At 39.8% G+C, this 27,885-nt stretch overlaps 1 protein-coding gene across 2 annotated transcripts in view; it reads left to right on the top strand.

Annotated features, from left to right (window-relative positions):
- The window catches only part of prkcbb (protein kinase C, beta b), a 134,436-nt gene that overhangs the window by 43,963 nt on the left and 62,588 nt on the right, over positions 1–27,885 (top strand). For both annotated transcript variants that reach the window (XM_079394292.1, XM_079394291.1), the window contains exons 4-8: positions 5,909–6,020; positions 9,319–9,447; positions 17,514–17,670; positions 17,810–17,944; positions 25,586–25,682. In XM_079394292.1, the coding sequence (XP_079250418.1) occupies positions 5,909–6,020; positions 9,319–9,447; positions 17,514–17,670; positions 17,810–17,944; positions 25,586–25,682 (630 nt within the window). The remainder of the gene's footprint in view (positions 1–5,908; positions 6,021–9,318; positions 9,448–17,513; positions 17,671–17,809; positions 17,945–25,585; positions 25,683–27,885) is intronic.

Below are 27,885 nucleotides of genomic sequence, written 5' to 3' on the forward strand. Positions count from 1 at the left end.
CATTGTCATCAGACTATTCAGATGAGTCTACAAAAGCCCCTTACACCTGCACCTAATCTGCATTTCACAGCCCTCCTCTGATGCGCCTTCATTTGTTTGAATGGACCTTCACATGGACGTGAGCACATCATATTGTTCTCTGTGCTGCTTTACATGGTGCTGTAAATTGTTTGTGGTGCCATGAGATGCACCAATATATTTTATCCGAACTGTTTAGAAAACATATTTATGTAAGAAGGATGCACTGAACACGAAATAGGGCTAAAAAAATACATCGTTCACTCAAAAATAAAAAAATATAATTATTTGTTCATCATATTTTTCCAAACCTTTATGACTTTCTTCTTTGAACCACAAAAGAGGATTTTAAAAAATACCTCAAGTGTTCAATTTAATAGAAGTCAGTGTGGTCTAATGTGGTTTTGGACTCAACTGATGTTCATTCTATAGACAAAAACATTTGAAACATTCCTATAAACGTTATTTAATTGTTAATTTAGTCAACCCACTTAAATATGATATTGAAAGTATGTAGTTTCGCTCAGCCCCGTTTCATTATTCTTATCAGTTACTAGGGATTCATGATATTGGATTTTTGCCAATATCCAATATGTCGATATATGTCGATAACTCATTTTGGCAGATAGCCGATACAATATATATTCTTTTGTTTTGAAACAACACCAAGTCTCTCCTTGCAGAGATTATACTTATATATTATATTAGGTTTACATCAGTGCTTTTATGTTCTCGGTTACACTTTATTTGAAGGTGTCCTTGTTACAGTGTAATTATACATTTAAGCACTGAGTAATATTAATTAACTACATGTACTTACTGTATGGTTAGGGTTAGGATTAAGGTTTGGCTTGGGTTACTTGCATGTAATTATGCATAATAATTTTTTATAATAGTAAGTACATGCAATGTGTAACAAGGACACCTTCAAATAAAGTGTTAACGTGTTCTCTTGCGAAACTTTTTACATTCTGTTGCAAAGTATTGCATTGCAAAGCAAAAGTTTTGTGAATGAACACATGGGCTCCGTAATTTTCATTACATTAAACATGATCATCGCTTGAAATTTTGCCGGCAAACACAAGGAAAATGGACAGCTTGGTCCATAATTCATGGAGGCCTAGGCTTTAAAGCTTGATTATACTTTGTCACTGATGTATGGATAGAAACGCCTTCCATCTTCTGTTTCCAAAAGCTTCCTCAGTGCTGTTTAATATAGCTGGGATGGTTATTATAATTTTAATTAAGCACTTAGCTGCTTTCCATTGAGCTTTGAAAGTGTGCTGGCTCTAGTGATTTGCATATTGCTGTCCAAATTGCCCACTGGGTCGTGTAGGTTTTGTTGTTTGGTCAATGCTGTTTATATTGCCTAATGCGTTGCTAAGGTTTGGTTGTTTGTAGAGTGCCATCCAAACTGATATTTTCACAACTGTTCTCTTGGAAAAAAGCAAGGAAATAGATACATGGATGATGCATAGAAACGGACTGTGTGGCATGATTCAGTTGAGAAGTAGTAGATTTGTCACACTTTTGAAGTGTATAGCTATCTTTGCCAGAAACTAGATCATTGTTTTCAAGCAAATGACAAACTATCAAGTAATAATGTAGCTAGGCAATATATGAAAAAAAAGATAATATATATTTTATTAAATTAAATACTAGTAATATGCACACTGCTGTTCAAAGATTTTTTTAAAGAAATTAATGCTTTTATTCAGCAAGCACACATTAAATTAATCATTCATAATTTACTTTAATTTAAACATTTATAATCTTACAAAAGGTGCTTTCAATTCATCAAAGAATCCTGAAAAAATGTATCATGGTTTCCACAAAAATATTAAGATGGACAGTTTGGCACTGAAGACTGGAATAAAATAGAAATACAAAATAGAAAACTATTGTTATTAGAATAGAAAAACACTTTTACTCTGCAGAGCATACAGTATCTACTAGCAGAGGCTAACAGACCTTGCCTAACTTTGACCCCTTTGCAACTACTTATTGTGATTTGTATTGTAATATTGTCATGTAGCCTTGCTCTCTTTCTCTCTCTCACCTCATCCACCTACTTCCTCTCTCATTTCATCACACCGAGAGCCTTATCAGCACCTCTGCTTCCCTACACGGTTTGCTCTTGGATGTGAGGGCAGCCTGTGTAAATTCACTCTGACCTCTTCTCTGTTATGCGTCGGGTGGTTGTGGCAAATAAGGCGCTCGACGAAGGAATAAAACAAAAGGAGTATTCTTTATTCAACGGCATCAACTCACATAAGACATTAACTAACTTAAGAACGGACAAACACTGAAGGGAAACTCAGGACTTATAAAGGGACTAGAACAAAGGAGCTAACTAGATAATTGATTAAACACTGGTGAAGAGGATGATAGATAATTAACTAATGACTGGGAAAACCAAATATGGGCAAAACAGGGAACTAAACAGAAACCAAACCGTTACAGATATCGCCCCCCACCGTAACAGTAAAATCGGGGAGGGGGGGGGGGCGCCCTGGAGGCTGGAGCTGGACCAGGATAGGGAGGAGACAAGGGAAGCCTCCAGGGCGGATCAGGAGACCATGGCGGAATTGGAGACTCGGGAGGCCATTGCGGATCCGGCGACACAGGATGCCATGACGGATCAGGGAACCTGGAATGCCATGGCGGATCAGGGAGCCTGGACGGCCATGGCGGATCAGGGAGCCTGGACGGCCATGGCAGATCAGGGAGCTTGGACGGCCATGGCGGATCAGGGAGCTTGGACGGCCTTGGCGGGACTGGAGACTCGGGGAGCCATGGCGGGACTGGAGACTCGGAAGACCATGGTGGATCAGGAGACTCGGGACGCCCTGGCAGGTCAGGTAACTTGGAAACAATTGGTAACATTTCTTTTAGGAGCCCAAGGTGGATCAGGGAGCTCAGTGGCCTTGGCCCTTGGCCCGGCCACACAGGCAGAGACTATATGCCCCCCCCCCCCCCCCCAAATTTTTTTTGGGGTGTTCCCCTCTAGGGGCCATACTGAAGGAGCAGGCTCTGTGGGAAGCTCTGGAGGAGCAGGCTCTGTGGGAAGCTCTGGAGGAGCGGGCTCTGTGGGAAGCTCTGGAGGAGCGGGTTCAGTGGGAAGCTCTGGAGGAGCGGGTTCAGTGGGAAGCTCTGGAGGAGCGGGCTCAGTGGGGCGCTCTGGAGGAGCGGACACTTGGGAGCGCTCTGGAGGAGCAGACTCTTGGGGGCGCTCTTGCAGCGCGGACTCTTGGGGGCGCACGGGAGGCGCGGAGCTGGACAGAACCAGCGGAGACGAAGGAGAGCTGGACGCGGGACCAGCAGAGACGTAGGACGGCGCTCTTGCAGCGCGGACACTTGAGGGCGCTCTTGCAGCGCGGACACTTGATTGCAGCGCGGATTCAAAGGGGCGCTCTTGCAGCGCGGATACTTGAGGGCGCTCTTGCAGCGCGGATACTTGAGGGCGCTCGGGAGGCGCGGAGCTGGATGGAGCCAGCGGAGACGAAGGAGAGCTGGATGGAACCAGCGGAGACGCAGAAGAGCTGGACGGGACCAGCGGAGACGCAGGAGAGCTGGACAGGACCAGAGAAGACGCAGGAGTGCTGGACGGGACCAGCGGAGACGCAGGAGTGCTGGACGGGACCAGCGGAGACGCAGGAGAGCTGGACGGGACCAGTGGAGACGTAGGAGAGCTGGGCGGAACCAGCGGAGACGCAGGAGAACTGGGCGGAACCAGCGGAGATACAGGAGAGTACTTGCGAGGAACAGGCACTAGAGGGCACTGGCGAGGAGCAGGCACTGGAGGGCACTTGCGAGGAGCAGGCACTGGAGGGCACTTGCGAGGAGCAGGCACTAGAGGGCACTTGCGAGGAGCAGGCACTGGAGTCCATGACATTCCCTCATATACAATTAGCACTCCTACAGGCACCTGCCCTTCCTCCATCGGCGTCTCGGGCTGAGCCGTAGTAGGCGGCGAAACCATCTTCGTCGCGGACGGTGCAACGTTCATCGCCATTTTCGGCGGGATCCTCTTCGCCTCGGGCGGAATCATCGCCTTTACGGTAGGCGGAATCCTCTTCGCCGCGGGCGGAAACCAAAAGCTCGCGGCGTACGGAGGAAGCGAGCTGAGGATCTCCGGAACTCCCTTCCGGGGAACCAAATCTAACCTCCTCCTCAGCATGATGTCTTCGGTAATGGTCCGTTCTTCTGTTATGCGTCGGGTGGTTGTGACAAATAAGGCGCTCGACGAAGGAATAAAACAAAAGGAGTATTCTTTATTCAACGGCATCAACTCACATAAGACATTAACTAACTTAAGAATGGACAAACACTGAGGGGAAACTCAGGACTTATAAAGGGACTAGAACAAAGGAGCTAACTAGATAATTGATTAAACACAGGTGAAGAGGATGATAGATAATTAACTAATGACTGGGAAAACCAAATATGGGCAAAACAGGGAACTAAACAGAAACCAAACCGTTACATTCTCATTGCATATTCCTCTACTGTAAGAGTATGTAACAGTCCTGTGGGCTTCTGGGGGCGGCATACGCTCACTGGGGCCTCTCTGTGCGCCCAGGCCACAGGCCATATGGAAGCTGCTCTCTTTTTGTGTGAGTGTCAACGCCGCCATGAGCTGTATTCAGAGGGAGAATATTAAAATAGCTTCTTATGAATAGAAAGTCATAAAAGAGCCCCTGCTTAATTAATAATGGATGGATCACTTGGGGGGAGGCGAACAGGAAGGCTATTCTGGTCATTATATAATCATTTTACTATTAATCAATATTATTATGTATTATAATATTATATATATGATTTTATTCTATATAATATATTTTATGAACGCAACAATATTAACATTTTATTTATATATTAAAGAACACATTTTGAAAACAAGAAAAATCTCACTGCTCTTTATTTATTTGTCTATTTCCGTTTAATTGTGTAATACACTACTGTTCAAAATAAAGTTTTTAAAAGATGTTTTTAATGCTTACCAAGGCACCACTTGATGAAGACAGTAAAAACAGTAATAGTGTGAAATATGTTTTAATTTTAAAATCACATTTATTTATTTTTTTATATATTTTCAAATGATTTTTTTCCCCCTTGTGATAGTAAAGCTGAATTTTCAGCAGCCAGTACTCCAGTCAAGATACTTAGGAAATCATTCTGATATACTGATTTGACGATCAAGAAACATTTATTGTGGTTATCAATGTTAAAAACAGCTGCTTAGTATTTTTGTGGAAAGCGCAATCATTTTTTTATAAAATAATTATTTGATAAATAGATGAAAGTTTTGGTGAAAAAATAAAAATAGCATAATAAAGTATAATAGTTTAATAAAGTTTAGTAGTTTAATACAGTTTATAAAGTTATGTTTTGTAATGTAAAAGTATGTCACTTTTGATTAATTTAATACATGCTTGCTGAATTAAATATTTATATATTTCTTAAAAAAATCTACAAAATCTGTGCGTGTTTGTGTGTGTATATTATTGCACATCTGTAGTGTGAAATGTGCTTTACATGTATTGTTCTTTAGCAATCCATTTGCTTTTAAACAGTTTTTTTTTACTTTTTGGTTTTGAATGTTTACTTCTTTTCACAATTAGCAAAAAAGGTTAAAATGTGAATATTGTAAAGCTATAAGCTGACTTTTCTTACTCACTTTTCCTTGCCGCACCTATGCTTTTACCATGTAAAATACTTGTTTAAATTAATTTCTCTTCTGCTTGTTTTTCGATTATACTTCCCCTTTAAGAACTTTTGCACCATGTATTTGTGTTATTGCAGTCAACAATAATTCCCAGTTTGTTTTTGGTAATGCTTATTAATGTCTAACGTGGCTGACTGCTCTCTTTTTTGTGTCTCTCTGAAGGACCCGCGCAGTAAGCACAAGTTCAAGGTCCACACATACTCCAGCCCCACCTTCTGTGACCACTGCGGCTCTCTGCTGTATGGACTCATCCACCAGGGCATGAGATGTGACCGTGGGTATCTCTAACTTTCCTTGATTTCAACATAACACATAATCAACCATGCAGAACACTTCTTTGGTTTTTACATGTTTTTAATAGTCCAAAGCTGATCCCAGGATGCAAATTCTTTTTGTGGAATGGATGTTGTAGGGCTGGCTGGGTATCATAATATAGGATTCAGTCTTATACCAACAAAAACTAAGTAATTTTTGTAGAAATTTGTATTTTTATTCAGCAAGGATGCATTAAATTGATCAAAAGTGACAGTAACGACTTTTATAATGTTACAGAAGAATTCTTTTTCAAATAAATGCTGTTCTTTTGAACTGAAAAAGACTGAAAAAAGACTTACCAATGATGATAATGTTTCTTGAGCACTAAATCAGCATATGATTGAATGATTTCTGAAGGGTCATGTGACACTAAAGACTGGAGTAATAATGCTGAAAATTCTGGTTAGCCATCACAGGAATAAATTACACAATAGAATAAATATTATATAGAAAACGGTTATTTTAAATCCTTTTTTTTCTGTATTTTTGATCATATAATTACAGTCTTAGTGAGCAGCGAGTGTAGGCAGCATGAGCTTTCTTTTTTTCCCAGTCTCACATGCTCTGCATCTATTGTAATACCCACATTGGCAGATATTACAGGCATGATAATCAATTAAGTTCCACAACAAATGCCTTCAACTTTTTCATGCTCAAATCATGCAATGATGCATTTTGACACCATTAAATTTAGCATTAGCGTTAGCGCTCACATTTTACGTCACGTTCCTTAGGACTGCTGAATTGTACTGAATAGCAGCACATTGTTAGAATTCAAACTATGCGAAGTGTTACTACTATTCAATATTTTATGATCCCATTTGTACCGTATACCGTGCAACCCTAGTATAATGGTTGGGCGACCCGTGTGTGTTACATATCCCTGTGAAGTGAATATCCTGTGAACATAACCAGGCTGTATGAAGACCCGCTCACAAAGTACCTGACTGAAGAGAGATTTTCCATCTCACGCTAGCCAGCCTCTTATCCAGTGTCCAATACATAAAACATTCAAAATGCTTCACTCACTTAGCAGCTGTCCAAGCCTCCAGGGCACATATATATTCACCTGATTGTTGGCTAACAAATATTCATTGATATAACAGCGTATTTTCCAGCAGCTCTGTACTCTTATTAATGTATGACAGGCAGGTAGGCAAGTGAGCTGACAGGTGGTGTAAAGATGAGGTGTTCAGCATCATCACCTGAAACCTGACACAAAGTTGTTATGGTTGCAGACAGGGAGAGCTATAATTACCTTTGTTTAGTTTCCAATGCGTGCGTCGTCTTCTCCGGAGCCCTCTACACTGTTTACACTCCAGCTATGGCTTGTGCTCCGTCACACTTCTGACTGAACTGTGGAGAAGTGCTGCAGTGCATGAAAGAGTACAGTGTGTGTGTGAATGTGTGTTTGCTTGTTTCACAGTCATTTTCAGAAGTGGTCTGAATGCCAGAGTGCCTGTTTGGCTATTTGATATGTAAACTTATGTTGAGTCCAGCTGCTTGTCTTTGGCCTATGGCCTCCAACACAACAAAAGCAGCATAATTGTGATCTTCACTACACAGCATCTTCACTACTGCTTTGTTCTTCAGCCCCCACTGACCCTGCTGTGTAGATCAGTTTAGAGTAGTCAACCAGTCTATTTATTTCTGATGGAGCTGGATGGTCTTGCTTGTTAATAAGTATACCAGCATCCAAAGCACGCATGATGCTGGCGATGATTTTAGCAGGAGAGTACAACCTGAGGACTAGTTTGTTCTCGGTCAGATTATACAACCTTCAGAAAATAGTTACTTTTTGGGATTTATGTTTTATGATTCCTGTGGTTTTCTGTTAAGTTTTCTATCCATTATGTACCCCATTTGAAGAGATCGCAGGGTTAGGTTGGGTGGGTGAGGGAGGGTAGGTGGGGAAGTTGAATTGATATGTGTTTTCATGTTCTCATTCTGGTTTGTATATGTGACCCTGGACCACAAAACCAGTCTTAAGTCGCTGGGGGATATTTGAAGCAATAGCCAAAAATACATTGTATGGGTCAAAATTATCGATTTTTCTTTTATGCCAAAAATCATTAGGATATTAAGTAAAGATATTTTGTAAATTTCCTACTGTAAATATATTCAAACTTAATTTTTGATTAGTAATATGCATTGCTATGAACTTCATTTGGGCAACTTTAAAGGCGATTTTCTCAATATTTTTATTTTTTTTGCACCCTCAGATTCCAGATTTTCAAATAGGCCTAGTTGTATCTCGGCCTAATATTGTCCTATCCTAACAAACCATACATCAATGGAGGGCTTATTTATTCAGCTTTCAGATGATATATAAATCTCAATTTTGAAAAATTGACACTTAAGAATGGTTTTGTGGTCCAGGGTCACATATTATTAATAAATAAAAAAAGAAAATACAGTTACTTTGTTCCAATATCTAGTGAGTCAACTCCCCGTCTACTGTATACATAAGCAGGTACCTTTTAGAACAGCAACTGAAATATATACAACGTACAATACGGTCTCAGAAAACAAGTACAGAATTTGGCTGCTACCTTTTCAAAAATACTTATATTTACCATTTATCTGTATGTACCTTTGAGGCACTGATATTCACCTTTACGTGTATATAAGGTAATAAAAAGGTCACCAATTCTGCATTTATTTTATTAAAAAATGCAGTGAAAAGCAGTAATATTGTGAGTTTTTAATTAAAAATAAAATATCTGTTTTCTATTTTAATATTTAGTGATAATGGAACATTTTTAAGCAATGATTGTACCAGTCTTCAGCATCACATGGTCCTTTAGAAGTCATTCTGATTCGCTGATTTTGTATTCAAAAGATTATTCTTATTATCAGTGTGGAAAACAGTTGTTCTGCTTAATGGTTTTGCGCAAATGCTGATAAAATGTAAATCTTTTGTGACATATATTTCTCACTTTTGATCAATTTAATACATTCTTCCTTAATAAAGTGGCTCTAAATTTGCTGTCTGGGATTGCCTTTACTTGCAAAGTATACATTTGATGCAGTCTACATGTTGGTAGGAGACTTATGAGTGATGGCTGAACTTCCATTCATAGTTACAGAATTGGCTCAACAGGCCTTTGGTAGAAGGAAAGCACTTTCCCTTTCTGTCTGGCCCTTAAAATGTCACACTCATATATAGATTCATATATCATCTTTTACACAATGCGCATCTGTAAGTTGGGGTTGTGGTGTAACATCTCTCCCTCTTTCTGTCTCCCTCCAACCAGACTGCATGATGAACATCCATAAGCGCTGTGTGGCCAACGTGCCGAGTCTGTGTGGGACTGACCACACTGAGAGGAGGGGCCGCATCCAAATCACCGCAGAGATCAAGAACAATGTGCTCACCGTCAGCAGTGAGTCACTACTGCCCACTCACATACATCACTGCTGCACACATGACACGGAAGCAAACACTCACTCACAGCTTCCTAAAAAGTGCACCACTCGCTGGTGGATCCTGGACCTCTCGTTACCACACACATGCCTTCGTTTGACCCTTGAAGAACAGCCAAAAATGCACTTTATACGGCACATCTTGCATGAGTACATTCAGTTGAGGCATAAAGTGTGCTGCTCTGAAGACTTGAGGGAAATTCTTAGTGTTTGATTCCTCCTAGTGGTGAATCCAAAGCAGCACCAGGTAGCAGGATATATTTAGACTACCATGCACCATTTCAGGGCTGATCGCACTGGAAATACCCAGTTGCATTTAAAGAAATACCCCAAAATGAAAATTGCTTGTCGGGTGTTTGTCATTTTCATTAGCATTACAGCTTCATGTGTTTAAACACAAGCGTTGACTGCTAGGACAAGGATCTGGAGCATAATCCCCCCAAAAAATTTAATATTGTATCATACTTTCCCATAGTAATCTGAGCACAAACAGGTTATTGATTTGGATAGATCACCCAAAGATGAAAATTCTGTCATTATTTACTCACCCTCATGTCATTCTAAAACTGTAAGACCTTCGTTCATCTTCAGAACACAAATTATTTTTGATGAAATCTGAGTGTTCTGACCCTGCATAGACTGCAACATAACTGACACATTCAAGACCCAGAAAGGTAGTAAGGACATCGTTAAAATAGTCCATGTGATTCAGTGGTTCAACCTTTGTTGTGAAATTACTTTTTGTGCACAAAGAAACCAAAAATAACGATTTTATTAAACAATTTCTTCTCTTCCCTGTCATTCTTTGATGTATGTACATGAGAGTATCACGACACACGTGTGTGGTGCTGCTGACGCAGGAGCTGGCGTTCTGACATAGTACCCGGACTTGCGACTTGTTTACAAGCAGAGCAATACACACACATGCGTCATGGTACTGTTCAGACATGTAAGAGAATACATTGTTTAGAATTACTTTCTGTGCTCAAAGAAAACAAAAATAATGACTTTATTCATTGTTATCATTAGAAAGTTGAATAAAGTCATTATTTTTGTTTTCTTTGAGCACAAAGTAATTCTAAACAAAAAAGCTATTCTCATAGCTTCATAAAATTAGGGTTGAACCACTGATGTCATATGGACTATTTTAACAATGTACTCACTACCTTTCTGGGCCTTGAACGTGATAGTTTCATTGCCGTCTATGGAGGGTCAGAAAGCTTTTGGATTTCATCAAAAATATCTTAATTTCTATTCCAAAGATGAATGAAGGTCTTATAGGTTCGGAACAACATGAGGGTGAGTAATTAATGACAGAATTCTAATTTTTGGGTGAACTAGTCCTTTTAAGCTTTAAAACAGTGTATTAGTTGTCAGTAGGGCTGTCAGAGTTTCATTACACAATTATCCTGGCCAAAATTCTTTACAATAACGGTATTATTGCGATGAGTATAGTTTTTTTTTTTTTTTAAATAAATGCTATCAGTCAAATTCATCTTTTAATCGGATGGCCAAGTTGATATGATTCTTTAGGGTCTTAATGAAAATTCTGTAACATACTTTGGTTAAAATTTCTCAATGGTAGTGTAAAACAACACCCTTTTTACCTTGTCAAAATCAGCTCTGTTTTCAGCAACCTGTTTTAGTTAATGTTCCTTGAAATGCTAATGAGCTCCACTCACCCCGCGCCTCTCTTCTGTGGGGTGAGGAGCCATTCTCATGATACTGTTTACTTTAGCCGTGGAACTTGTTGACTAGTGCATTATTAGGAAATGGCTTGATATGAGAAAGGGGAAATTATTTAATGAGAAAAAAAATACAGAAGAAAAAACACTGGGTGGATCTTTATCATTATAGGGTAGTTGTGTATACACTGCCAACACACATTTCAGTTCAAACAACTTGTAAATGTGCATGTCGCATCCGATGACCCCTTTAACTTAGTTTACTTTTTGTGGCCAATTAATCCAAGAGTAGAGAGGCAGAGAGAGTTTGTAACCATAACTGTACAAAAGTGTACAAAAAGAACTTACTGTTGATCAGCACGTCCTGCAGACTGGTGTTTATAACTCCCCGTATTTTTTAACAGAATCCAAAAAACTGCCACAATGGCAAGTTTACATTTCTTGGGTGCAGGTAGAGTGTCTCGCTTTCGCCTGTCATCTCCTCCAACATGATATTGTGTGGCAGTAGTAGCTTCTGTTTTAGAACAGGTGAAACCAGCATTACAGTGCAGTACCACCACCCTACAATGTTGAAGTGTCCCAACTACTGGCATTGTATTATTTATAAAATGATTGAATAATTTAGCAGTAACATGATATCAGTATGTCAATTTTAAGTATCATGGTTATTGTCAACACTGGTGTATTGCAACACCACTTGTTGTCAGTATTAAATATTATTTGTTAAAAAAACTCATTATAAAAGAACTGTTTCCCATAGTGGCAGAATATGATGGCAAGGTGTCTAGTTATAGTCTAGTCCATTAAAAAAGTAAAAGCTAAATCCAAAAAGGATGGCAGCATTAAGAAAAGGACACAAAGAAAAACAAAATAGCCCTGATGTCTAAAATGCAGCATGTGACAGTGATGAAGGGAAATGCGTTCCAGCTCATTGTGAAATTCTATAGGATCACTCTTGTAAACTTGTATTACATTACACGTGTCCATGGCAACACAAGAAAGCACACTTAGTCTTCCTGTCTCTCTTTGTCATCAATACAAACAGGCCTCCAAAACAAAAACACAAGCACACTGAGGAAATGGTAATCCAGCAGAGGGCATTATTCTCATTCTCTTAGCACAAACCCGGCTGAGAAAAGACTCGTGTGCACTTGTTCACTCGACAATAGTTCACCCAGTGCAGTTCCAAAACTCCACTAGAAAACAGAAGTTTAATTTGTTTGGAAGAGCCTTCACTCATCTGTTTCCATAAAGAAACAATTCATAGTTCATTATTCAATTTATCAAACATTCATGTAGCTCTGAAATCTGAAGGTGTCATTGTCACATGCAAAAACCAGTGGCACTTGATGTTGTTGATATCTGACAACCTGCAACATGTTTGATTTGATAGCTGCATGATGATTTGTGTAAACTTGACTTTAAATTCTAGTCTTTTCATCACAGAGAGCTATTGTATGACTTCAGAAGACTTCAGTTATGTTTTATGATGCGATTCTAGTGCTTTTTGGAAAATGTTCTGTTAAGATTGTTCAATATTCTCCATTTGTAGTCCAAAACGGGTCTGGAAGGACATGAGGATGATGAAAGAACTGTCATTTTTGTATGATCTGTCCCTTTAGCTTGACCCTTTTAAACCCTCCACGCTTTATATGATTGTTTTATATGATAATAGCTTTTTTATTCAATTATATCCATGATAAATTTCCACTTATTTGTTATTATATCTTTGATATTAAACTATTATATCCATGAGGAATTTGCAACTGGTTCTAATTTCCACTTAGTTGTATTTTCAGAGTAGAAGATGAGCTCAATTAAATGAGATTTCTGAAAGACAAACCCAAGAGAAAATTGATCAGAGCGGAGTTAAAGGGATTGTTCAGGCAAAAATGAAAATTCTATCATCATTCACTCACCCTCGTGTCTTTCCAAACCTGTATGAACGATTCTGTTCTGCAAAACACAAAATGAGATCTTTTGAAAAAATAAATAAATTTGTTCATACATTGAAAGTCCAAACCAGTCCAAAATAACATTAAACCCCTCTGACTTTCATTGTGTTAACTGAAAAAAAAATAAAAAAAAATAAATCATTGAGACATATTCTTCTAAATATCATCTTTTGTGTTCCACAGAAGAAAGTAAGTCATACTGTTTTGGAACAACATGAGTGTGAATACAGAATTGTAATTCTTGGGTGAACTGCTTTTTGGAGGGCAGTAGGCCTGGATCTGTGCATCAGCGGCTGTGTATATGTGACTCTAGCCTCAACACACTGCTCTATATTCAGCCATGCGTCCCTCTTTTCAAGCTCAATCCTGGGCCATTTTACCCCGCGAGCCTCAGCTCCCATTTTCCCTTAGAATTAACTAACAGCCTTTAGCCCGCTAGTGGCTAATGAGCTGAGCTGCACCATGTAAAGAACCGAGGCGCAGACAGCCCTGAGCGCAAAAGACATTTTTAATCCATCACGCTGTCCTTTATAATTTAATGTCACGCGACAGTGCCGCAGATCTGCTGAGCGTACAGTAAGATGAATGGCGCCACTTCCTGTCGTGCATTTTAAAGGCCTGTCACTTAAAGCTAATGAATTGACCAATACCTGGTTGGAAATAAGGTGGCCGCTCTGCCTTTAAAAGGTCCTTTCCACTTCATCTTTCTCACACTCACACTCTATTTGACCACAGGAGCATTTGCAGGTTGATAAATGTTAGTGAGGCAAACTGGGTGACCATGTTTAGTGTGCTGTCATTGCTTGTTATTCGGTTTCTTTTTGTGAATTAAGACATAAATCTTGCGCGTAAATCAGTTTAAAGGGATAGTTCACTCGAAAATGAAAATCCTGTCATTATTTGCTCACTCTCAAGTTGTTCCAAATCTGTAAGAGGTTCTTTCTGCTACTGAACACAAAAGAATATATTTTGAAGAACGCTGAAACCAAACAGTTGCCGGTAGCCATTGACTTCTGGGCCATTCCACCGAAAGGGTGCCATTTGCTTCCAAAACTCTTCAGAAAAGTATTTTTTAAAGACTGAATCTAGTAATACACATATTGAACTATTCAAAATCTGTATTGGTCCATCTCAGGTAACTTTATTTAATTTTTTACACAATTTTTAAATGGAAGATGGATGCATTTTTCTCAGACTTTTAAAAAGGATGTTTAAAATTATGTCAACAAATTCCTTCATTCCAGGCATTTATTTATCAACTTTATTTAAAAAAAAAAAAAAACTATTTAGTAACAGGAATGAAACTGGTAACAGGAGTTTTCTCGGGGCAAAAGCATTGTCTCAGTGTGGATAGAAGGCCAAAACGTTGAGAAAAAGATGCATTTTCAAATGTATCTAGATTAATATGGATGTAGCCTAATATTTACATTAATAAATCTGATTACACTACTCACTCCTGCTACTTTTACTCAGTTACTATATAAAAGTATAGGATATATGAGTATATGAGAAACAGGACTGAAAATAACAGGATTGAGATTTTAGGATAAAATTAGGAAATACATATAATCTAGCTGTCACGTAGCACTCGGGGCAAGGAGCGAGGAGACACGGAGATTTCCCATCGTCAGGTTTTATTTAAGTCTCAAAACACAGAACATGGAGATTGGGGTAAGACGAACAATACCGGACACAGGGGCAGGGAAACACAGGGCTTATAAACACTAGAAAATCAACAGGGAAGAACAGAAACAGGTGCGGGGCAATTAAGCAGGGCTGGAGACAAAGGAACTAATGATGACAAACGAGGACAGGAACAGGAAGGCCAAATATGGGCACGAGAGGAAGGGGAAACAAGACACAGGACTGACACTAGCCACATGGAGTACATGCTAATATTATGAGAATACTCAGCAAATTATAGTGATTCACCACAGATTTGTATTTTTAAAATAAACAAGTAACATCTAAGAAATAATTTTGGTAACAGGACAGTATATTTATAATGACGCACCCAGCCACTGTTACAATATCATCAAATATACAGAAAAGAAAATAGGACCACATGCTTTTGATAATTTCATTGCCTTCAGAAGATCCATATGTTGCAATATTATGTTGAAAATGTGTCTTGTGGATTTTTCCCAGTTTTTTATAGAGGAAATGGGTTAGGGTAACAGGACTGAGTGAAAACCTGGGACACGAATAAAATGTGTGTTTTATCCAAAATATTATAAATTTATTTTGAAATAAATGTATTTAAATCACAGATGGGATATAGAGGTACATAAAAATGATTTCTGAACGATTTTAAACATTATATTTAATGTTCAAATGTAGCGTTAGACACTGGGGACATGTACAAATGCTATATTTTCAGTGTTTTGCAGTTAATTTAATGTGCAGGACACTTTGCTTAATAATACAATGTATTTTATAGTTCATTTTTATGCATGTTCGTACCTATAATATCCTGGGGACAGAAATGGCACCCATTCGATGGAATGGCCCTTCTATGGATTTTTTTTTCTTTACTATGGAAGTCGGTGGCTACCAGAAACTGTTTGGTTACAAGTATTAATAAAGAAGTAGTTCACTTCCAGAATGAACATTTCCTGATAATTTACTCAACCCCATGTCATCCAAGCTATTCTTGTCTTTCTTTCTTCAGTCGCAAAGAAATGATTGTGTTTGAGAAAAACATTCCAGGATTGTTCTCCATGTAGTGGACTTCAATGGGAGCATTTGTGGTTAAAAAGTATATACATTTGTATTTTTCTTAAAAAAATGACAGATTGTTTCGCTAGATAAGAGCCCTTTTCCTCAGCTGTAGAGCCCTTTGAAGCTGCACTGAAACTGCAATTTGGACCTTCAACCTGTTGGCCGCCATTGAAGTCCACTCTATGGAGAAAAATCATGTAATGTTTTTCTCAAAAAACAGAATTTCTTTGCAACTGAAGAAAGTAAGACATGAACATTTTGGATGACATGGAGGTGAGTAAATAATCAGGAAATACATCTTCTTTTGTGTTCAGTGGAGTTTTGGAACGACTTGAGGGTGAGTAAATGATGAAATAATTGTTTTATTTTTGAGTGAAAGGTCCCTTTAAAGGATCCAGTTCTAGATATCTTAATGCTCAGAAGACCATTTGCTATTGAGTTGCAGTGCTGTTTTTCACCTAGAGGGAGCAGTGCTGCTTAATTATTTGCTATTACATTAAATAAATTCCTATACAGCCGTCTACACCCTTGTCTGTTAGATTGATCAACTGTGTTATTTGCTACTATGGAAATGAGATCAGTATTTTTTTAATCAACTAGGTAACATTGTGAGTTTCCCACATCTCTGAGCTACAAAACTGAGCGTATCTTGTAGGTCAAAGCTTTTGATATCTTCATGCAAATAGTCTTACATGGTCAGTGATCCCGCTTTCTTAATTGCTCCGTGTGGAGGGCTTTCAGAACGAACATGTTGTGCATAACATTTATTAGCTGGCGAAATAAATCCTGCTCTGTGAACACGACGGTTCACGCAGAAGTCCGTCTCTCTCTTCCTGTCTCCGTGCCGCAGTACACCGCTGTCTTAATGAATAGCTAAGCCTACCTTCACACACCACTCATTATGGAAATTACACTACCCACAAATCTTAAGGCCACAGCAGCCTCCTGCATTAATTGTTGTACTGGTCAAATGCTGAGGTCAACCCCAATTACTGGGATAGTCTGTGTGCATTCGTAGCCCCACACGGCCATGAGGGTTCATGAGATGCAAGTATAAATGACTGACAGATATTCACTCACATCTAGGGTCCATAGTTAATTCTTTTAAGGGGTAAAGGGTTCACGTGGTTTAGATTTTATCAGACACTTGACATCCTATGCAGAACTTTTTTCCATTTTTATTCAGTATCTCTTTATTTCTTTTAAAATATTAAGACATCCTAAAATATGAATATTTAATAATATAAAATACTAATTTAATAATATAAATTGCCTTGAACGTGTGTATACTGTCTATGGAGGGTCAGAGAGCTCTTGGATTTCATAAAAAATATCTTATTTTGTGTTCCAAAGATGAACGAAGGTCTTACGTGTTTGGAACGACATGAGTTCAAAAGTTTAGGGTCAACTTCAACAGTATTGGAAGGCATTAAAATAACTTTGTAAATAACACATTGTTTTTTATGCTGGACTTTAAAAACATAAACAGTGCTTAACATATGTGATATTTATTGATCAAAACTCCAACAAAAAGTTGATTTGTACTGTAGTATCTTTTTATTTAACATTAAGATTCACTTGGCATTGATTGCACACTATAAAGAGTGAAAGTAGGGAAATGTTGGTCCTTATATGTCTGATATAATCTGTATTTCTATGTTACAGTTAAAGAGGCGAGGAACCTGGTGCCCATGGACCCCAATGGACTCTCTGACCCCTACGTCAAACTAAAACTCATCCCTGACCCCAAGAGTGAGAGCAAACAGAAGACCAAGACTATCAAGTGCTGCCTGAATCCCACGTGGAACGAGACCTTCACATTGTAAGGAAGCTCTCGCTCTGGACATCAGTGGCACAGCCAAAAGATCAGATCAGTAATTTGTTTGTCTGAGAAATGCGAAATGAAATGTTGAACTTGATTTCTTTGTCTGTCTGTCTCCCTCCTGTGCTCTGTCTTACAGTAATCTGAAGGAGTCTGACAAGGACCGCAGGCTGTCTGTGGAGATCTGGGACTGGGACTTGACCAGCCGCAACGACTTTATGGGCTCTCTGTCTTTCGGCATCTCGGAGCTTCAGAAGCAAGGGGTGGATGGATGGTGAGGAGACCTGCTGACACACATATATACATCAGTAAAAACGAGCAAGTCCCCATGGTCAAATAGATTGTGTGCACACTAATATCAAAAGGCTTGTGTCAGCTAAACCGCATTGCATATCACAGGGATTTGCAGACATGCAGCATTCTATACACGCGTCTAACTGGTTCAGTCGTCCCTGGATTTGAAGACTCTTGCTCTTTCAGAAGTCCTCAGTCTGTCTTTTCTCCCTCCTCAGTAGTGCTCTTCAGAGCTCTCCACTCCTGTTTTCTGCTCACACACACAGTTCTGTCCCTTTTTGAGCACCTCTAAACGCATCTCTTGTCAGCTAGGATCTGCGTATTTTTGCATCGCATGAGCCCCCTGTGAATGCTTAAACATGCAGGTAATTTGACAGAAGTGAGTTAAATGAGAAAGGTCAGATCCACTTTCACAGGAAATCTTTGCTCTGTCCTCCGTGTTCTCGTTGTTAGATCTTTTTTTTTCTTTTGGTCTGTTTTGTCTAGTCAGTACAAGTATCTAGAGACTGAGAAGTGTCTAGTAGTTCTTTTCCACCAAACAGATAGTTCCCACAGTCATGGGATAGTATTATTTAAAGGTTATGTAAGCATTAGGAAAACGTAAAAAATATATTAATTTCTGCGATGGAGTTTTTAAACTTTTAAATGCCAAGGACCCCCAAAATAATGATCACCGTGCAATAGACCTTTTCCTTAATTTTAAATGCAATGTTATGTATAAAAAGTTGTTTATTGTGTGTGAAAACAATATTAAGTTTAAAATGAAAGAGACAACATTTAAATAATATATAAACAATTTACTCTTTTTGTTCTAATACTAAAGCCAAAAAAGATTATTTAAATATTATGATGAATTAACTTTTTTTTTCTACAAAACGTGAGGTGTTTTTACATTTTCAGTTTAAATTTTATTTGTGTTGTATTAACATTATAAATGTTGTTCCAAAGCAGTTTAACAGAGAATAGGGCCAAACAACCATTTTGCAAGATAAAGAAGACAGTGGAGAAGAAAAAAATCCCTAGAAAGATTAACCTGTATATAAACGGTTTATGAACATAAATAAATAACAAGGAAGTAGAGGTGAACACAAAATTAGATTTGTTTATTTTTTACTGTTAAAAAAAAACATGAGATAATGAGTTTATATCTATTCAAGAGTGCAACCCACTATTGAAAGATAATAACCATAAAGTTGCTCTTCATTGAGTTACAGAAAAGGCCAAAATATTGCCTTTAAAGATGTTATGCTACCCTTAAACTAACAGCCACCTGTTTGAAGCATACATTTTCAGCATAAATTTATTGAACAGTACACAATAGAAACACAAAGAAAGTGATCGATTAGTGAGGTCGACTAGTTTTGTTTTTGTTTCCCAGTTTTAGTTTTGATTCTCAGTGGCTGTGCTGACAGTACACATCCCTACTGACTACTGTAGCCGGTGTCTCCTCTCTCTGTGTGTTTTCTCTACAGATGTGACTTTTATCAGATTATGTGTGTACGTGTTTCGTGAGGGTGTTTCAGAGGTTTTGTAGCTGTTATGAGCTTCTTTGTGACTGTGTTGGCTGCTTCCTGCCACCTGACAGAAAAGCACAGAGTGTCAGATTAGAGGCGAGACGTTTCAGCTCCCCAGTGGACCTTCAGTCAGGACAGATCCACATGATCACAATCTCATTGTCAGAGCTGTCACTGTCTCAGCACAACACTCATTCATGTTTGCAAAAGGACACAGAATCTGAGAACAGGGATAGTTTGAATGTCAGAAGAGAGAATGTCCTCAAAGAGCAACTTTGTTGAAGTTTAAAAAAAAAATGAATGTGCAGGATATAAAACAAATAAATGATTATGATTGTCTAATCACTCAAACCTAATCACTGTGCAACACTCAGATAACATAGTACTTGTAGTATAGATTTTGTGCATTTATTTTTTTATTATATTATATAATAGTGAAAATGTTATACCTTTAGATAAATGGTCAATCAATTGACTATTGACCATTTTAATTGTTTAAATAATTTTGTTCACTAATTTTGTTATTTCTAATTGTATCTTGATATTAAATTGCTGATATTTCAGTTCTATTCTCATTTGATTTCTAGATTAATTGATAATTCAAGATAATTTATAGATTGGCAGAAGTAAAACTGTCTTTTCAATGCCAAAACCATGTAGAACATCATTGGATCATGCATCTTAATTTGATGATATTAAGTCTAGGATGGATACCTTTGAAAGTCAGGGTGAGAAATTTAATATTTATGACCTCTATACTGCATGTAATAATCATTAACTGCCTATGGCCATGTTTAGCCATGACTCATAAAAATCTCCAACATGTAGAATACATTAAATTTATCCTTTATATATACAATAAAGGCAATCCCAGAATTCAAATTTAGTGTCACTTTTTATATACTTACTATTTTATTCAAAAAGGGTGCATTTAATTGATCAGAAGTGACAGTAAAGACATTTGTTACAAAATATTTATATTTTTTTCTATTTTTCTATTTTATTTTATTTCTCGTTTTCTATTAAAGATGTTTAAAGGTATTTTGAATGGAAGGTATCTACCCATCAAACAATCCTGAAAAGAATTTATCATTGATAATAAATGTATCATTGATTTAAAACAAACAAAAAAAAAAACATTGATAATAGAAAATGTTTCTTGAGCATCAAATCAGTAGTAATAAAGTAATGCCTGCTTTGCCATCACCAAGCAGTTTGTTTGAACAGTTTATTTGATTAAATAATTGCAGCCTTGGTGAGCTTAAGAGTCTTTTAGGTTTAAAAAAACAGTTGTTACGTGTCAGTTTCTGTTCAGTTCTGTGTTTACCTTATTTGGTAGTTCCTGTCCTGGTTTAGTTAATTAGTAATCATCGTTTAGTCCTGTCACCTGTTTTGTGTTAATTATCTCGTTTGCTCTTTTGTTTCCTGGTCTTTATAAGTCTTGAGTTCCCTGGTCTAGTTTGTCGTGTCTTAGTTATGTTAACGTTGTTAGAAGATTGGTTCCTTGTACTCTGAAATCCTTATGTTGTTAAAGATCTGTTTTTCTATTTACCTGCTGGAGTTCGCGGATCGCATCATTTCCCTGGCTCACCGAGATTTACCGCTGGAAGAGTTTGCGAGGGAGTTCAGCGGACTCGCTGTATGGACGGGGCTAGATGACGCGATGCTGAACTCCCTGTTCTGGATTGGGGCGAATTACCATCGCCCCGTAGACACCACCGGACTCAGCTGGAGGGAAGGGATCCTCCGGTTTCTGGAGACCGTCCTGCCCCGATCCAGAACCAACACACCGACCGCGACTCACCCCAGCCCTTCGTCCACGGCGAAGATGAGGGTTCCGCCCGCGGCGATGATGTTTCCGCCGTCCTAGGCGATGTTGATTCTGCCGGCGGCGATGATGTTTCCGCCGTCCAGGGCGATGATGATTGTGCCGCCGTACGAGGCGATGATGATTCCGCCCGCGGCGAAGATGGTTCCGCCGTCCACAGCGAAGATAGTTCCGCCGACACAAGATGGGGGGGTTATTGGATGAGGCTCTGCCTCTGGAGTTCTCGGCTCCCGTACTCTCTCCAGTGCCTGCTCCTCGCCAGTGCCCTCCAGTGCCTGCTCCTCGCCAGTGCCCTCCAGTGCCTGCTCCTCGCCAGTGCCCTCCAGTGCCTGCTCCTCGCAAGTGCCCTCCTTCGTCTCCGCTGGTTCCGCCCAGCTCTCCTGCGTCTTCGCTGGTTCCGCCCAGCTCTTCTGCGTCCCCGCTGGTTCCGCCCAGCTCTCCTGCGTCCCTGCTGGTCCCATACGGATCCGTGCTCCCAGAGTACCCCCGAGAAGTCACACTTCCAGAGCACCCCTGAGAATTTGCGCTGCAAGAACGCCCTCCTGCGTCTCCGCTGGTCCCGTCCAGCTCTCCTTCGTCTCTGCTGGTCCCGTCCAGCTCTCCTGCGTCTTCGCTGGTTCCGCCCAGCTCTCCTGCGTCCCCGCTGGTTCCGCCCAGCTCTCCTGCATTCCCGCTGGTTCCGCCCAGCTCTCCTGCATCTCCGTTGGTCCCGTCCAGCTCCGCGCCTCCCGAGCGCCCTCAAGTATCCGCGCTGCATTTACATTACATTTACATTTATTCATTTAGCTGACGCTTTTATCCAAAGCGACTTACAATTGCTATATATGTCAGAGGTCGCACGCCTCTGGAGCAACTAGGGGTTAAGTGTCTTGCTCAGGGACACATTGATGTCTCACAGTGGATTCGAACCCGGGTCTCTCACACCAAGCAGGACGCTGCAAGAGTGCCCTCAAGTATCAGCGCTGCAAGAGCGCCCCCAAATGTCCGCGCTGCAAGAGCGCCCTCAAGTATCCACGCTGCAAGAGCGCCCCCAAATGTCCGCTCCTCCCGAGCGTCCTCAAGAGCCCGCTCCTCCAGAGCGCCTCCTAGAACCCACTCCTCCTGAGCGCTCCACAGAGCCCGCTTCTCCTCAATTGTTCCCTGGAGGGAACTTCCCCAAGAAAATTGGGGGGGGGGGCTATATACCCCTGTCCTGCGTGGCCGGGCCGAAGGCAAAGGTCACGGAGCTCCCTGTGCTATCTCAGCCGACCCAAAAAATAGTCCCTCCAGTGCCTCCCGTGTCTCCTGATCCGCCATGGCCTCCCGTGTCTCCTGATCCGCCATGGCCTCCCGTGTCTCCTGATCCACCATGGCCTCCAGTGTCCCCGGATCCACCATGGCCTCCCGTGTCTCCTGATCCGCCATGGCCTCCAGTGTCCCCGGATCCGCCATGGCCTCCCGTGTCTCCTGATCCGCCATGGCCTCCCGTGTCTCCTGATCCACCATGGCCTCCCGTGTCTCCTGATCCACCATGGCCTCCCGTGTCTCCTGATCCACCATGGCCTCCCGTGTCTCCTGATCCACCATGGCCTCCCGTGTCTCCTGATCCGCCATGGCCTCCCGTGTCTCCTGATCCGCCATGGCCTCCCGTGTCTCCTGATCCGCCATGGCCTCCCGTGTCTCCTGATCCGCCATGGTCTCCCGTGTCTCCTGATCCGCCCTGGAGGCTTCCCTGGTCTCCTCCCTGTCCTGGCCCAGCTCCAGCCTCCAGAGCGCCCCCCCCCCCCCCCCCCCCCCGTATTGGGGGAAATTGTGTTTTTAAATTGTGTTTTTAAAAAAATTGATAACAAAATTTTGGAAGAAATAGTACAGCACCTTAAATCTTCAACCTGCTATCTTGACACACTTCCCACATCCTTTTTCAAAAATGTGCTTAACTGTTTAGAAGCTGATCTCTTAGAAGGGGTGAACGCCTCACTTCTTTCTGGGACTTTTCCAAACTCCCTCAAAACTGCAGTTGTTAAGCCCTTTCTGAAAAAGCGTAATCTTGATAACACCATGTTGAGCAACTATAGACCCATATCAAATCTTCCTTTCATAGGTAAGATTATTGAAAAGGTAGTTTTTAAATCAGCTGAACAACTACTTAAAGTCAAATGGATATCTGGACAATTTTCAATCTGGTTTCCGAGCACATCACAGCACAGAGACAGCACTCATTAAGATAATAAATGATATTCGCCTCAATTCTGATTCTGGCAAAATATCAGTGCTGGTACTACTAGATCTTAGTGCTGCGTTTGACACTGTCGATCATAACATACTCTTAGAGAGACTGGAAAACTGGGTTGGGCTTTTTGGGATGGCACTCAAATGGTTCAGATCATACTTAGAAGGGAGAGGTTATTATGTGAGTATAGGAGAGCATAAGTCTAAGTGGACGGCCATGACATGTGGAGTCCCACAAGGCTCAATTCTTGCACCGCTCTTGTTTAGCCTGTATATGCACCCACTAAGTCAGATAATGATGAAGAACCAAATTGCCTATCACAGCTATGCTGATGATACCCAGATTTACCTAGCCTTATCTCCAAATGACTACAGCCCCATTGACACCCTCTGCCAATGCATTGCTGAAATTAACAGTTGGATGTGCCAGAACTTCCTTCAGTTAAACAAGGAGAAAACTGAAGTCATTGCATTTGGAAACAAAGATGAAGTTCTCAAGGTGAATGCATACCTTGACTCTAGGGGTCAAACAACTAAAAATCAAGTCAGAAATCTTGGGGTGATTCTGGAGACAGACCTTAGTTTCAGTAGTCATGTCAAAGCAGTAACTAAATCAGCATACTATCATCTCAAAAACATTGCAAGAATTAGATGTTTTGTTTCCAGTCAAGACTTGGAGAAACTTGTTCATGCCGTTATCACCAGCAGGGTGGATTACTGTAATGGTCTCCTCACCGGCCTTCCCAAGAAGACCATTAGACAACTGCAGCTCATCCAGAATGCTGCTGCCAGGATTCTGACTAGAACCAGAAAATCTGAGCATATCACACCAGTCCTCAGGTCCTTACACTGGCTTCCAGTTACATTTAGGATTGATTTTAAAGTACTTTTACTTGTTTATAAGTCACTCAATGGCCCAGGACCTAAATATATTGCTGATATGCTCACTGAATATAAACCGAACAGACCACTCAGATCATTAGGATCGAGTCAGTTAGAAATACCAAGGGTTCACACAAAACAAGGGGAGTCTGCTTTTAGCTATTATGCGGCCCGCAGTTGGAACCAGCTTCCAGAAGAGATCAGATGTGCTAAAACATTAGCCACATTTAAATCAAGACTCAAAACTCATCTGTTTAACTGTGCATTTGAATGAGCACTGTGCTATATGTCCGAACTGACTGCAATGAATTTTATGTATAATCATTTTCTTTAAATTTATTTTAAATCAATCTCTATATCATTTTAAAATTCCTTGTTTTTATTATTTTTATTTCCATGTTTTTATTGATTTTTAATGTCTATTTCACTTTCTTTTATGTAAAGCACTTTGAATTACCACGGTGTATGAAATGTGCTATATAAATAAACTTGCCTTGCCTTGCCTTGCCTTGCCTTGCCTCTGGAGGTTTAGATGTGGAAGGAAGGAGTGTAGGGGGAGAGCACTGCAGCCATGACTCATCTGCAGTCATAAACACCACACACACACACCCACGCAGACCAGAGGCAAGATGAACATAGGGCCTCCTATCACATCAGTAGCAATAAAGGAGGTGGAAACCCAGCTTGCTGCTCTCTCTGAGCGGGGTGCTTTCAGTGGTAGGTCTGTTACTTTTTGAACATGTCGCCTCGTTGGGTCCCGGCAATGGTCACCTCACACCGTTAAACAGGAAGCTGATTTTCTGCTATCGGGAAGCACAGATGTTAGAAGAGCTAAATATGAAATGAGGTATCATGCTGTCCCTCAGACGTTTGAAAGCTGTTTGGGGGCAACTCCAACCGGTTGGATTCCTCTTCACACATGATCATAGTCAAGGTCGTCCCTGCTGAGAGGGAAACCGTAAGTCGTATGAATGGTCTAAATGAGCTGAGGTAATTTCGTAAAATGTGCCGCTTCAGGGAAGCACACAATTCCTATAGCGGCCAGATGGAGCCATTATCAGATGAGGATTTGATTTCTCTGTTGCTGAACCATATATGCGACTGCAGAGATCCTGCACTCATCTAACTCTTCCTTATTTTCTGTCTGTCAAACACATGCACACACATACACACACACACAAACATGCAGGTTTAAGATGCTCAGTCAGGAAGAGGGTGAGTACTTCAATGTACCTGTCCCACCTGAAGGAGAAGAAGGCAATGAGGAATTCCGACAGAAGTTTGAGGTGAGCGAATGTGTGTGTTCACCTGCTTTTTTAGGTGTGCAAGAGTATGTGTTGTGTTTGTTTGTTTTATTTATCGAGAGATAAGCCTAGAGCCTATATAACATTGGTGTCTTTAGGGGTCGACTGATTATCGGTGATGATATTAAACATTTTTATGGTTATCGATATCGGTTATTTTCAAAACTGATTTGCCGATAAAATGATTTAAAAGCAATTATAGTTTTTGTCAGAGCCCTTGCTATTCTTAATTTTGGCATTCATTTTAATTTTTACACCAGACATATATCGGTTTAAAATATGGGTTATCAGTCTACTTGATCTGTAATCATTGGTATCGGCATTGGCCCTGAAAAGCACATATCGTTCAACCCCTAGTTGTTATGTTTTTGTTTCTTTTTTGCTTTGTTTTTATTTCATTTTTGCTTTTCTTTGTTTTATTGTTTTTGTTTTAGTCTGTTTTTATTTTTGTTTTGCATTTGGATTATTTTGTTTTGTTTTTGTGCTGTTTCATTTCATTTAGTGTTTTTTGGTTTGTTTTTTTATGTGTGGTTGTTTTTTGTTTGTTTGTTTTGGTTTTCTTTTTACTTTTGTTTTGTACATATTTTGCATTTTGCTTTTCTTTTTCCATCACTGGCACCCTTTTGTTTCTTGTAGTCATACAGTACTTGGGGTAGTGGAATGTTCTCCTTTCTGCTTTGGATTAAAGTCAAAATGAAAGTCATTGTTACTTAACAAACTGGAGTCAGATGGTTGGGGGAGGGTTTGAAAAGTAAGAAGGAGGTAAATTTAGCTAAGTTATTATATTTGGATAAAAGATTATGAGGACAAACACTTCTTAATTTGAATAACATGCTCTTGAATCATGCCTAATAAGACCAGGAATGTATAAAAGTAAATAGAGCCTTTTTTGATTTTATCTTGATTTTGACTCTCCCTACTGGGTGCGAGCAGGTAAAGTGAAAAAAGATAGGTCTTTGTGCATGAAGCATATATCACTCACTGACAAATCTGGCATAAATAACACATTGGCAAATCCCAGCGTCCTCCCGAAGTAATCACACTCACGTCAACCTGCATTCTGCTCCGCATGTCCCAATCTGAATACAGAGTAGAGCTGACTGAGAGGTACCAGTAAGAAGCTCCTGATCCCTGGGCTTTCTTCACCACAGATTGATTCAGGCACATTTTAAAGTCTCCTTTCCTCTGGTTTCCGCTTTCTTTTGAGAGCACACAGTAGTTAGTAGTTCAGACATGTTTCCCACAAAGTTGATAGGTGAAAATGATCTCAACAGTCGGTTTGTGCCTATTGGTGCGTGTATGTGATGTGAGTGGCATTTATGTTGGATGCATTTTGTGTGTGTGTGTAAAGGGGCACAAACTGTGCAAATCTCTGCATAATTCAAACGGTCCCATGAACAGACCCAGCTGCAATATGGTATTATTTATGAACAGCCCAATGCGAAACTTAGCGCTACTTGGACTGTGTGCGTGTGTGTGTGTGTGTGTCTGTTTGTCTGAGCTGGCAGTTTTCCTACACATGGTGTGATGCATAATTCAAAATGTGAGAAATGGTCAATCTGTAGCTAATCTGGTGGGCTGGCATTTCACACATCATGGAGGAAAAACTTCTTAAGTTGGTTTAAGTCTGTTCTTTTCTTCTCTCTCTCTCTCTCTCTCTCTCTCTCTCTCTCTCTTGTCTTTTTTTGTCTCTGTGTTCTTGTGGTCTGAAAAGGTGAGGTGTGTTGACTCCTGTTGAAACCTAGTGAGCAGCATCAAGTCCTTTGGTCTATATAGACAAATTTTAATAACTTAAAAATGTAAATAAACCAATTGTATTTAATAATAACTAATTTTACTTAATTATTATTATTATTATTGTATAATTAGAAATTATACAGCTTTCACGACTAATTTCAAAACCTAGTTGGCTCACATGCTTCTGTCCATATAGACAAATTTGATAATACTATATAAATTATAATATTAAAATATTTAATTTATTAATTTTATCTCTTATTTTCTAGTAACTTCATTACAGTATTGTGAAATATTATTATTATTATTTTATTGATATTTTATTTATTTATTTTTATATATTACACACATTTATACATTTCAACAAAACTCTTATTTTTAGTACTTTTACATTTTAAACATTTTAAACATCATCGCAAAATATCAATAATAAAGTAGTAATAGTCAT

This window comes from Barbus barbus (assembly GCF_936440315.1).
Source record: "Barbus barbus genome assembly, chromosome: 3".
Classification (NCBI taxonomy): Eukaryota; Metazoa; Chordata; class Actinopteri; order Cypriniformes; family Cyprinidae; genus Barbus; species Barbus barbus.